At 46.4% G+C, this 12960-nt stretch overlaps 1 protein-coding gene across 2 annotated transcripts in view; it reads right to left on the bottom strand.

Moving 5' to 3' along the window:
* Positions 1 to 1784: 1784 nt before the first annotated feature.
* The window catches only part of AK8 (adenylate kinase 8), a 48268-nt gene continuing 37092 nt past the window's right edge, over positions 1785 to 12960 (bottom strand). For both annotated transcript variants that reach the window (XM_026687310.2, XM_087944131.1), the window contains 2 exons: positions 4108 to 4188; positions 1785 to 3285 (listed from right to left, as the gene is read on the bottom strand). In XM_026687310.2, the coding sequence (XP_026543095.1) occupies positions 3039 to 3285; positions 4108 to 4188 (328 nt within the window). In that variant the 3' untranslated portion in view covers positions 1785 to 3038. The remainder of the gene's footprint in view (positions 3286 to 4107; positions 4189 to 12960) is intronic.

Genomic DNA, 12960 nt, shown 5'->3' with positions numbered 1-12960 from the left:
GTGGAGGGGGCTCACTGGGGCTCCCCCCTCCCAGAATGAGTGTATGTGTGTGTGTGTGTGTGTGCCAATTCTCAAAAATTAGGAAATGGGAGGGGGGGGGGAAGGCCAAATCAAAGCACTCGTCACGGTCGCCCCATCCTGTTTATCTCCTCGTCTCCTTGGCCAGTGCTTACTTAGCCACAATCAGATGCTAATCAAATCTGTCGCGGGTCCCAAATTGGTTTGGAAAGGTCGTTGTCCAATTATAAAAACCTAATTCCTTTTTCTTGCCTGCTGAACCTTTGCTATCGTGGGCGGGTGTGTGTGTGTATGTCTCTCTCTCTTAACTATGCAAAGGCCTCGTAAGCATTCCCCGGTAATTAAATGAATGTCAATTGTTTTAGCGCTTTCCGAGGGAGAGTCCTATACGAATATTAGCATGGTCTCCTAACCCAGAACGGCCTACACTTCAGGCGGAGCGCACACCCTCGGGGGGGGTCATCCGCTGACCTGAAACTCGGCGGAAAGACGCGCCGGCTGCATTTCAATGAGGCCGGGATGCTTGGCTGGGGTTTTCTGCACACTCAGCTGAGCGGAACTAATATTGCCGGGCGCATATAGATGAAAGAAAGAGGGAGGGAAGGAAGAAAGAGCGAGGCTCGATGGCGAAAATTAATTAAACAGATGTACCTGTCTAATTAAAGGCCCTGTTGCCGTGCCTTGTACCCTGCCTTGTGCACAGCAAACAGTATTTAAATGCGTGGGCGAAGCCGTTTTCCTTATCAATATTTAGTAGCGGGACTCTGATGCAGGCGATATTAGCAAGATGTAGTTCCTTTATTTATTATTAATAGCCAGCTGTCCAATTTATGCACAGCGGTGTATCTTTGCCACCGGTGGGGGCAGAAAGCAGGCACTCACGTCAGCAGCCGGTGGGGAAAAGAAGGGAAGGGTTACAAACCCTTCAGGATTCAACCCCCGGGGGTCCTTGTTTGGGGAGAGGTGTGTGTGTGCTGGCGACGTGGCTAGGAAGGGGCTTAGTAAGCTCAGGCGGCCTAAAGGAAGACGGAGGATCCCCGAGTCCATGTGTTAGCCTTGCCTGTGCAACCGCGCGGGCAAATTCTACTAGATTTCTTCTTCTAACTCTGCGGCAGAATCTTGCCGGTTTGAAAGGATTCGTCTCCCACTGTCTCTTTTACAGCCTGAGGCACTGGAGAGATTTCTTTCTGAGATTCTTCCTCCCCTTGTGATGCAGCTCTGGGCTACGCCTCCTCTTATCTGACCGTCTCCTAGGCAGCTTCTCTTCCAAGGTTCTTCCTCGCATACCATTACGGGCGTCCTCGACTTACGACACACACAAGGGAGCCCAAAATCCCCGTGGCTAAGCGAGAAGGGAGTCTTTGCCCCATTTTACGACTTTTTTTGAGGGCACTGTCGTCAAGCTGCAGTTGTTAAGTGGGTAACCCAGTTGCTGAGTTTTGCTTCTCGGAAGGGGATCGGATGACCCCCCCCAGGGATACCGCCACCATCATAAATACGAACCGGTCCAAAATTTTGATCACGTGACCTTGGAGATGATCTTAGAACGGGGATCTTCAAACTTGGCAAGTTTTAAGACTTGTGGACTTCCAACTCCCAGAATTCCTCAGCTGACATGACTGGAGGAGGAATGCTGGGAGTTGGAAGTCCACAAGTCTTAAAGCTGTCAATGTCAGGATTCTGGCAGTCACCCCCAATTAAATCATGAGTCTCCAGCCAAACTTCCAAAACTTCAAAAGGATTTATTGGGAGTTAACATGCTGGCACTGCCTGGGTATAGCCAACTCTGAGGCACATCATTCATCGTCACCTTTGACCCTGGTTTTCCCCCAACCCCTGAGTGTATCATAATTCATATTCTCCAATGGGACACATCCATAGCCCAGAGTCACCAATCATGCTCTCCAGTTAGATATTTGCACGACAGAAACTTCAGTCACCTAGCTACTATCTTTGAAAACATTTATGGAATGCACTTTCAGTTTGCAAGCTGCCGCACCTTTTCTCTCCTCCCTTTCTGTTGGCAGCTCTAAAAAGATCATAGAAATATTTTTATGAGTTGGCAGTCAAGTTTGAAGACCCTTGTCTTAAAGGGTGAAAAATGATCCCAAGTCCTTTTTTTTCTGCGCCATTGTAACTTTGAACAGTCACTAAATGAACATTGGTAAGTCAAGGACTACCTGGGCAACATGGATGCCAAGGCAGCTCACCTGTTAAAACAGCCAGAGAGCTGTGGGGACTCCTTGTTGGAAATTTCAGCGCCTACAAGAACAGCGAAGGAGAGAGGCAAAATTATGCAGAAGAATGCGTGGAGGTGAGAGGCAAGGGCTTGATCCTATTCAGGGGGTGTGCTGAATGTTGCACGGACCCACATATCCACACACAACGGTGCTACTTGACAACCTGAAAGCCATGCGCAACAGGTGCAACCAACCAAGGTTGGCATATTCCATAAAGGGCATTTTTAAGACTCACCAAGGTGGCACCAGGAGAAAAAAATAAAATAAATTTTAAAAAGCTGGAGTGCCATTGTCTGGGATTCAACAAGCTTTTAATAATGTGATCTGCACAATTTAAACCAAACCAAGGGACCAAATTGGAAAGAAATGAGTTTTTCAGCAAACACAGCAGGAGTGAAGGAAAAAACGCTGGCTTCATCCACTTTCTTCCCACTTAACAATTCAAATATTTTTTTAAAACTTCACGGTGGGGAGAACAAAGGGATAAACAGATCACAATTTAATTCGGGGAAGGGGACACCTATCCTGTCCTTCAAAAGTGTCACCCTTTCTCCTCCAAACAGCTTTAAGCAGGATCACATGAGGGTTGTGTGAAAAGAGCTGCTTGGTCTTTCTACACAGGAAGAGAAATCAGAAACGAACCTAAAATAAAACGACTCCAGTTTTAAGAACATCCAACTCAGTTTATGGCTTCGCTTGGACTTCCTTATTTAAGAAACCTCAAATTACTCCTTAGATGGAGAGTTAAGTTTCAGCTTCCTTACTACGGAGGCTGAGCTACTACAGATCCCAGATCTCTTTAACCGGCAGTGGGTTGATCATGTAACTCTCTATGTACTCGAATATCGTCTGGGGGTCTTGGTCGCCATTGATAAATATCGCATCTTCGAAATATTCTTCCAGACTGGTAGAAAGCCTGAAATACAAGTCGACTTTGCTTCTGATGGTTTGTTCCATCTCCTTTGGATTAATCAGCAGGCGGTCATTGATTTCCTTGGTAATGGCAGGTTTGTACAACGTGTGGTACCTGGAAAGGGGCAGAAAACTCAGGAAAAGGAAGGCGTGACACAAAGTCCCTGCGCGTGTTAAGTGTTTTATACCAGCTTTAAAACAAATCTGCTGGTTGGTTGACGGCCGATTTGAGCCCAAAGAGGGGGAGGCCGAATAGCTCATGGGGAGCGGGAGTGTGGCTCCATTGGCTGTGGAAGAAACTGGGGAAGGGCAAAGTCCGGCTGGGCAGAGCAGGGGAGAGGTAGAACAAGGGGGAGAGAGTTCAGAGGAAGACCCAGGCCCACCCCCTCTTCATCCTAGGGCACGCAGGGAGGAACAGAGAAGGGAGCAACGTGGGTTGCATGGCTTATGGGGGAGGAAAGGGCCCTGATTCCCTTCATAAGCTGCAGCTGGGAACACATGTATAAAAAAAGGCAAGCTGCGTGCAGCAGACTGTTGGGAGCAAACATGACTTTATCTTGTATCGTCATGGCTTATCTGCGTTCCTGGTGTCTTCCCAACTGTGTGAGTTTTACCGTGCTTTCAAGTCTGAAATTTCTGGTCCTGCCCTGCCAAACTAATTACTTCACTTTGATTTGTTTGGATTTTAAGTTACAGTTTGTGTTGACCATGTTTTGGACTAAATTCTCTGCAGCCAAAAGCTGTTCCTGGGAGAGCTTTTCTCCAGCCCAAAGGTAACCTGGACATTGGGGGCAAAGTTGGAGATAATAAAGGGACTCCTGCTGATTATCTGACTGTGTTGCCTTTGTGCCACGTCCCTTTGGATCACCACGTTGTTGTTCTTCCACGCGCCCTACACACATCACACACCCTAGCAATGTCAGGCAAAGCCACTAACCTTTCCCCACTGACTGGATCCACCATGGAGTAGGACAGGCGCTCGAGAATGGTTTCCGCTGGGACGTTCAGGAAAAAGACCCTGAAATGAAGAAGGGTTGAGGTGAAGGACGATTTCAACGGCAGAAAGAGCAAGCCGATTGCTTTGAAGGACAAGCTGGTCCTTCAGAGTGTGTTTGCTCACTGAAGAGCGTCAGGATTCGCTTAATGACTGAACTTCACTGAAGAGTTGCAGGGATTTGTTCAACTGTGCCCCCCCCCCCAAAAAAAAAACCAATTGTAAAATCGGGATCACTTAACAGCCTCAGGATTTGCTTAACGACAGAAGGGGTTCACCTTAGCCACCATGGCAGAAAAAACCAGCTCACACAAGAGGACGCAACTCATTCAACAACTGCCTTGCTTATTGTAGTCGTAAGTCCAGGACTGCCTCTACTTCACCTCACCTCCTCACCACAGGGCGAACGTCCGGTACAATGCAGTTTGCGTTGTGTCAACCCAGCCACTCGGTCACAAGAACGCAGGCAGCACCCTGATGGTTTTTGAACTCGCGCCCAATTTACAAGGATTCATTCAGATTTAATTTAAATTTAGATTTCAGTTTAGCAGCGGGGGGGGGGGTGAAAAGGCTTTCTGGAATAGCCGTTCTCTGAGCTTTCTTTCCCCCTTGCAGTTTCTCGGCTTGGCTTTTATGCTCTAATTTTTTTTATTATTATTATTTCTTTTTCCGCTTTGGTGTGCTGCCTCTCAGGCTGGTAAGCTTGAGACATTCCACCAAAAGGAACATTTTACATCTGCTGGAGAGACTCAAATCAGATGAAAGAGGGAGCTTTCTTCCCCGTGCCAAGCACAGAAGAGATTAGGCGGCGCCTTTGTAGAACCTAAAGTTATGAAAATCATTCCTGTTTGCTTCTTCAAATGTTTACAGATAATAATTTCGATTCCCATTGCGGGATTTATTTATTTATTTTAAGGGGGGGATAAACAGACGAGAAACACAAAACAGAAACTCAGCCAAAAAAAAAAAAAAAAACGCCGAGAAAAATCTAATGATTTCTGAAGACAGGAGAAGAATATAGAGTTTCCAACCGTCTTTTATCCTTTACACTCCAAACATTTTGTTTCAGCTTTGTTTCCGTTGCCCAACAACACTAAGGAAACACAATTGTCAGAATGAATAACTTGTGACAACGTGTCTCCGGATGAATATCCTCGCAGAGAAAGGAAGAAAGGAGGTGTGTGGAGGGTAGAAGGCGGGGGGAGAAAGAAGACGGCTGTTTGTATCGCCCCGATAATTGATACTCTTCCCCCATTATATTTTCCAAATCAACAAAACAAAACACCCACAAAAAAGGGAAAGGCATCTCAAGAAAGCTTGTCGGGAATGAGGGAAAAGGGGAGGGAGTCGAAAACAACGAAAAAAGAGCTTCTTTGCGAAGCCACTAACAAAACACATCTTGGACACGTCTTGTCAAAAATGCGCTTTTCGTCTTCCGATATATGTATGTTTGGGGTGTCTGTCTTATTATCCACGGCGGTGTCAGCAGGCAAGGCAAGTTGGTGGAAGAATGGGAAAAGGGGGGAGGGGATTCCCATCTTCTGCCTAAAAATGACCAGGATCGGACTGGTTTGTTTCCTGGCATCACCTATCGCCAGGTGAAGAACACGACAAGTGAGACGTGGAGACCCTCAAAAGAGTGCAGAGAAGAGCAATGAAGATGATTAGGGGGCTGGAGGCTAAAACATAGGATAAACGTTGGTTAAACGTTGGATTGTAGAAGGGGACCAAGGTGTGCCCGAAGGAGGGGCAAAACACATCATCAGTCTCAAGTCCCTGCGTGCCCAGAAGAGTCCTATTCTTAAGCCTGAAACGCACTGACGTTCCCCATCGTAAGCCACGGCGGTCACCATTATCAGTGGTGGGATTCAAAATTTTTTTACTACCGGTTCTAGGAGAGTGCACTTCGCGCACGTGCGCACACTTCTACGTCAGCGCTGGTGAGTAAAACAGCTGAGGTGTGGCGATTCGTTCTGCTACGTGGATCAGCTGAGCTAAGGGCAGAGCCAACTGCTCGCCGGAGCTACCGGTTCAATAGAACCGGTGTGAACCGGCAGCCTCCCACTACTGCACCATATGGGTACCGCAGTGATGGTATTCTACCGGTTCGGACCGGTTCTGGGCCAGGCTAGTCCAGTGAAGAGAAGGACCAGGGGAGACAGGAGAGCAGTCTTCCAATATTTAAGGGAGGGGCTGCCCCAGAGAAGAAGAGGGGGGTCACGCTATTTCCCAAGGCACCCGAAGGCCAGGACAAGGAAGAATGGATGGAAACTGATCAAGGAGAGATTCCATCTGGAAATAAGGAGGAATATTTTGACAGCGAGAACAATCAACCCATGGAACAGAAGTTGTGGGAGCTTGAGACTTGCAACTTTCAAGAAGAGATTTGCCATTTGTCGGAAATGGTGTCGGGTCTCCCACTTGGGCGGGGGGGTTGGACTAGATGACCTGTAAGGTCCCTTCCAACTCTGATTATCTGTTATCATAATATCCCCTCGATGAAGTTCCCCAAAGGAAGGAGGTTTTGGGTTTTCAATTCTGCCACTCACCCAACCTGAGAAAACGTGGAAGCTTCTTCTCCACTCTGGGAACGTAACCCAAGATGCCCTGCTTACTCTGGCCTTCGCACGGAGCCCTGCATTTGGAGGGGTTGAGGCCACCTTCAGAGGCTCATCCCCACACTTCCTCGTTCGTTCTCTTCTCCCGCCTGGCAGGCGAGGTCCACCAGCTTCCCAGAGGGGCCTCCCGCCTCCTTCCCTGGTTGTTATGCACGGCTCTCTCCCTCCTTACTCTCGTTTGTTATTCCATCATGGGGAAATTCCCCCCGGGGAGGTTGTTCTGATGGCACTTGACGGAGCAGGGAAGAAAAGGAAGCCCACGACTTGGATGCTGTTTAGCCCCCTCCTCACTTTGCTGGCACGGCAGGAGGGCGGGCGGTGTGTGTGTGTGTGTGTGTGTGTGTTCCTTCACAGGCGGGTTTGGGAGAGGCTAAGGCCTGCGTGGTTGGGAAGAGCCAGAGGGAGAACTTGGTGGGAGTCCAGTTGGTTTTATGTGGCGTGTGTCTGTGTGTGTGTGTGTGTGATTTTTTATTTTTTACTTAACCTTGACAAAAAGATAGAAACTGATACAAACAGGAAGGAAGGAAGGGAGGGAGGGAAGGAGGAGAGAGGAAGAGGGAGGGAGGAAGGAAGGAAGGAAGGAAGGAAGGAAGGAAGGAAGGAAGGAAGGAAGGAAGGAAGGAAGGAAGGAAGGAAGTAGCAGGGCAGGAAGAGGAAGGAAAAAAAAGAAGGAAGAAGGATGAAGGAAAAAACTTAACTTAGAATAACAGAGTTGGAAGGGACCTTGGAGGTCATCTCGTCCAACCCCCTGCTTAGGCAATTGAAAGAGAAAAGCTAGAAAGGGGAAGAAGTGACTTCCAATATCCTTCACAACGTTTTTAAGAACTGTTACCTTTTAATCTCTCTCTCTCCCTAAAAGTTACATCGTCAGGCTCTTTTCTACCCAAAACAAAATATTTTCCGTTCTTCTCTGAGATCTTTTGCGCCCCCCTTTGACCGGTACCATCTTATGTCAAGCAGATTCCAGACGGGGCTTCAACTGCTGGAGAGAGGTTTGGCTCAAATCCATGCTGTCTTCAAGGTGCTTTTTTCAAAGGGCAACTGGACTCTCTTTGTCCTCTGAAGAAAAAGAGGTTTCCCTTCTTGTCCAAGAAGCTTCTTCAGTTCTGATTTCTGGACTTTGCATCCAAGAAGCTTCCAAGATGCCGGACCCATCAGGTAGCTTAAATAAACAAGCTGCCTTTCTTTGAAAGTGGTTTGGGGAAAGCAGCAAATGCATTCTCTGCCTGGCATGCACGTGGGGGGAAAAATGACATTTAATCCCCTCTGTCCTTCCTAAACATTGGTATAGAATGGGAAGGAGGTGTGTTTGGGTTCTATTTTTATAGTTATAACGTACACTGAAGATGGCATTTAATTCCGTTGTACGAGGTGCAAGGAAAGAAAGTAAACTAAAGAAAACAGAAGCAGTCCTTTATGCTCGGGACAGAAACTTTCCCAGGAAGGGCGAGGTTTTTATGTTCTTTGAGTAATACATTTTTTTTTAGAGGTGAGGGGAAAAACAGGTCCCCAAAAATGCAAATAAGGGAACAGGGAGGGGTTAAAAAAGAAAGAAAGAACCAATGATATGCCATGTTACACACGTGTCAGAAGTAACCGGCCTCCTAATAGAGAATACGTTCTCGCTTTTTAAATACTGTCAAATCGAACCTTTCCAGTTTAATAGAGGGGGGAAACGCAAAATAAATCTGATTAAATATTTATATCTCAGAGTATTAATTAAGAGGATGGAGGGAAGCGGAGGCTGGCGGAAGGGAGGGGAGGGGAAACCGGTCCATCAAGAGCACCCCAATATGTTTAGCGCGTGCCCGAAAAGACATTCCACAATCAAGTGTGTAAATGTTCCCGAAAAGGGATCCTGAATATTTTATGAATATTTGTCATAAGACAGAAATAATAACCGCTGTGCACAGCTATTAGGATTAATATTTATGCAACCTAGCATGAAATATTCATGGGGACAGAGGAAAAAGCCCACCCAACCTGCCCACCCCAGCAAGGAAGACAAGAAATAATTTACATTGGGTTCGGTTTACCCCACCTGGGTGATGTTTAAAGATACGTTGACAAGGCTGAGTGGGGATACGTCAGTCACTCTCCACGGTGGGTGGGGTGGAAAAGAAAGAAGGAGAAAGAAAAATTGGAGGGAGGGAGAGAGGGGGAGGGGGCCAAGCAGCTGACAGCTCACAGACTGAGTTTCTGACAGCCTTTTTTAAATAGTTTTTTTTTAAAACCCTAAATGTCCCTCCTACCATTTTCTCTCTCCTCTCTCTCTCTCTCTCTCTCTTTCTGTTTTTTTCCCCCCCCTATTGCCGGAGGCGATTTTGTCTTGCCAAACCGTTCATCGCTCTCTTTCCATCTGCTGAAATTAAGGAATTAATGAGCAACTGTGCATTTTGCAATGGTTGTGGGGGGGGGGGAGAGGAGGGGGGGAGAGAGAGAGAGGCAGGAATGTTTACTGATGATTAAATGATAATGCGAACACCCCCCCCTTCTCCCCCCGCCCTGTATAATTCATGAGCCAATTAAAGAAAGTGTTAGTTGATTTGATGGGAAGCACAAATACCAAAAAAAAAAAAAAAAACCCCAACCAAAACCCAACCCTCGCATTTAACTAATAGGGAACCGCATCCCCGGCCCCGGCTTGCCTCGGCCTTCTCAGATTACCCGGCTAATTGCTCGAATTTATAAGGCTGTGACTGATCGCCATGCATATTTCATTGTTCCCAAATACTTTGGTTGTTTGCATCTATGTCTCTGCTGTTAATATGTCAGCGGCCGGCCAAATTTCCACGTCGGTCAGGAGTTTTCCTCTTAGAACACAGAACATTGAATGACAGCTGGAAGGGACCCTGGAGGTCTTCTAGTCCAGCCCAGAAGATACACTATTTCAGACAAGTGGCTGTCTAGTTTCTCCTTAAAAGCCTCCAGTGACGGAGCACCCATAACTTCGTTCCACTGATGAATTGTTCTAATGATTAGGAAGTTTCTCCTTAATTCCAGGTTGCTTCTCTCCTTGGTTAGTTTCCACCCTTTGCTTCTTGTCCTGCCTTCTCTGTTGCTTTGCAGAATAGCTTGACTCCCTCTTCTTTGGGGCAGCCCCTCAAATATTGGGAGGTGCTTTCGTGTCACCCTGGTCCTTCTTTTCACTACTCAATTCCTGCATCCGTTCTTCATATGTTTTAGCCTTCCAATCATCCTTGTTACTCTTCTCTGCACTCTGTCAAGGCTGACTCACAGTTTCACCCATATTCCGCTTTGCTCGAAGCTTGACGAAGAAAAAGGATGGGTGTGTGGAATGGCATCCAAGCACCACTGGCGCCTGGGAGACATTGCTCCCACTTAAAGGACACCCCCAGTAGATGTGCCGGCATGGCTGGCTGGTTCCCATACCAAAATGGACAGAAGGGATTGGTGGATGTAATGGACTATGGGTGGCCTGTAGAGGAAGGGGGAATTGTCGATGTTTGCTGGTTTTGCTTCTTCTATGCCAATGTGGATTCATTCAATAAAGTTTAGACTCTTGGTAAAATAACGTCCCAGGATTTCTTTTTTCTGCATTCACCAACCCGACAATTGACAAGACTCTTTCTAGAGTCTCAACATCTTTTTGTGTGTGTGTGTTGTGGTGACCAGAACAAGATGCAGTAGAGACCCTTCTGGTCCCTGGTTGAAGAGTGAAGGAAGGAGAACAAGAAGAGGAAGTTCAACTGGACGACACCAAATTCAGACTTTTGGGATAAGAAAACGTGAAGTGGGGGCCTCTTTCCCAGAGCTGGATTTTGGCTGGCACTTCCTTGCAGGGTGAACGTTCAAATAAACTGCAGTCCACTAAGATGTTCTAGGTTCCATTCAGCCAGAAGAGACAAAATGGGAAATGGCCAATGGTTCAGAGGGAGAAACGCTCAAGGTTTGGATTCAGAGCCTGGGTTAAACCACCGCGGGATGAACCAGGATCGATTGGTTAAGGTTGGGCTGATCCAACACACTAACTCCAAATCCAAAGAGATTCCAGGGTGGTTGAGCCTGGAGAATTGGAGGTGACATTCAAGGCCACAAGCTTCAACCAAGGGAATATGCAAAGGATGGGCACACGCAGAAATTGCATGCACACAAACACACATACAGAGGGGAAAACTACAAATATTTTAAATGTTTCAAAGGGAAGATGTAAATAAGTAGTAGTCTTCTTCACCTTCACCTTCTCCTCTTCCTCCTCCTCTTCTTTTTCTTCCTCTCCCTCTACTTCTCCCCCTCCTCCTCCCCAAAATAGGTCACATGTATCCTCACAATGTGGTGAGCCATTTCAGCTGCAACAAACCCACAAAGTTTGTCTACTTCCTTCTTCTCTTCCTCCTCATGATTCTAAGTAGAGAGGCTCTAAATTTCATCCTTGTTCTTGTTTTTCACTGCAATTCGCTCCTTCCCTTCCGTTCCCTTCCTTCTCTCTCTTTTTTTCTTTCTTTCTTTCATTCTTTTTTTCCTTCCAGTTTGTCTTCTGCACCTTGGGAACCATTCCCTCCTGAGGCCACGGAGTGTTTGGGTAGCCAACCAATTGAAAGCTGGACGCCACCTGACTCGATCGCGGCACTGAAAACCGAAGCCCACCGCCAATGAGCTTTGGCTCTGGGGCACAAATGAGAGATCTCTGTGATGATACACTCAACAAATGTGATCGCTCGGCAAAGAATGCTGAAGCCTCCAAAGAGATAAGGCTGATGGTTCTTTTTTTTAAAAAAGAAATACAGTTGACAATTTGGGATGGAGAGGGGAGGAAAAGAAGAAAGAAGGTCAATTGTATTTTTATTTATTTTCCAAATGACCATTTAGCTACCCTCTGCTCAAGTCTTCGCTGTTTCTAGAGGCAGGAGGAGACATGTTTGCACCTGCAAATATGTTTGTCTTTCGAGCCAGAGAAACTTCAGCAGTTGGGAGGATAGACAAGGCCTCTGCAGGACTCCTCTACCAAAGGCAGCCTGCTGATTAAGAAACAGCAGGACAAATACAGTTTTCCCCGCTTTCTTTTTCCATCCCCTTTCTTTCCTGGTGTTTCCTTTCATAGTTTCATGGTTTATAATAACATTGAATGAAAGTGGGGAAGGAAGGGAAGGAAGGAAGGAAGGAAGGAAGGAAGGAAGGAAGGAAGGAAGGAAGGAAGGAAGGAAGGAAGGAAGGAAGGAAGGAAGGAAGGAAGGAAGGAAGGAAGGAAGGAAGGAAGGAATAAGATAAGAAAGAGGGAATGAAATAAGGATGGAGAGAAGGAAGGAAGATAAGAGGGAGGGAGGAAGGGAGGGAAGGAAGAAATATGTTCTCAAAACATACCACTTGACAGACCCCCCAATTCTGAACACAATTTATCCTTAGGGTGTTAAATATATTGTTCTTATTGGGTTGTGGGAAAGCAAGCTGAATGATAGCACCAGATTTTTAAAGTTTTGGTGGGAGGGGTTAAATATACTAATTGGATTTTATGACTTTTTTTAATGTACCAGTGAGAGCTGCATAATTGCTTGAGCAGACTACATACACATAATTGTACATTTATTAGTGGCCATATAATATATTAATATTTATTTGCATTATAATGCCAACTTGTAAAAATAAACATACTGTGTATATCTTAATGCCCCTTGCCAAAGATTGGTTGGTGAATTAGGATAATATTCTCTCTCTATTAGCTTTTTTTTCCCCCCAAGGCAAACATCTATGCCACCGTTTCAGAACGGTGAATCTGGGTTGGTCAGATCCTTTCACTATATTTCACCAGTCTTCCAACATTGGAGGGGCTGCTGTCAGCAGGCTCTCAACATGCTCCCTTATTTGCATTCTGGACCGAAACTCAGGGGCTGTTGTGGAACCCATAGCTAAGCTGCAGAAAAATGGGAGCCCGACATGAACGTGGGAGAGCTAGCCATTCGTGTGAGGACCCCGCCATTTTTTTCTCCTTGTATAGGAAAAGAAATTGTACAGAACCTGGGGGCGGCGTTAAAAAGAGGCATCAGCCTAGAATCCCTACATAGCTGTCTAAGAGCTGAGAATGGAATACACCAGTGTGCACTCTCTCTCTCTCATCTCTATCTCCCTCTCTTTCTCTCTCATCTCCCTGTCTCTTTCTCTGTCTCTCTCATCTCTCTTTCTCCCTCTGTCTCTCTGTCTCTCTCTGTCTCTCTCATCTCTC

The sequence above is a fragment of the Notechis scutatus genome, chromosome 15 (genome assembly GCF_049901735.1).
Source record: "Notechis scutatus isolate UNSWTSFEM ecotype Mainland chromosome 15, rNotScu1.2, whole genome shotgun sequence".
Taxonomy (NCBI): domain Eukaryota; kingdom Metazoa; phylum Chordata; class Lepidosauria; order Squamata; family Elapidae; genus Notechis; species Notechis scutatus.
This window is presented reverse-complemented; position numbering and strand designations above follow the sequence as displayed.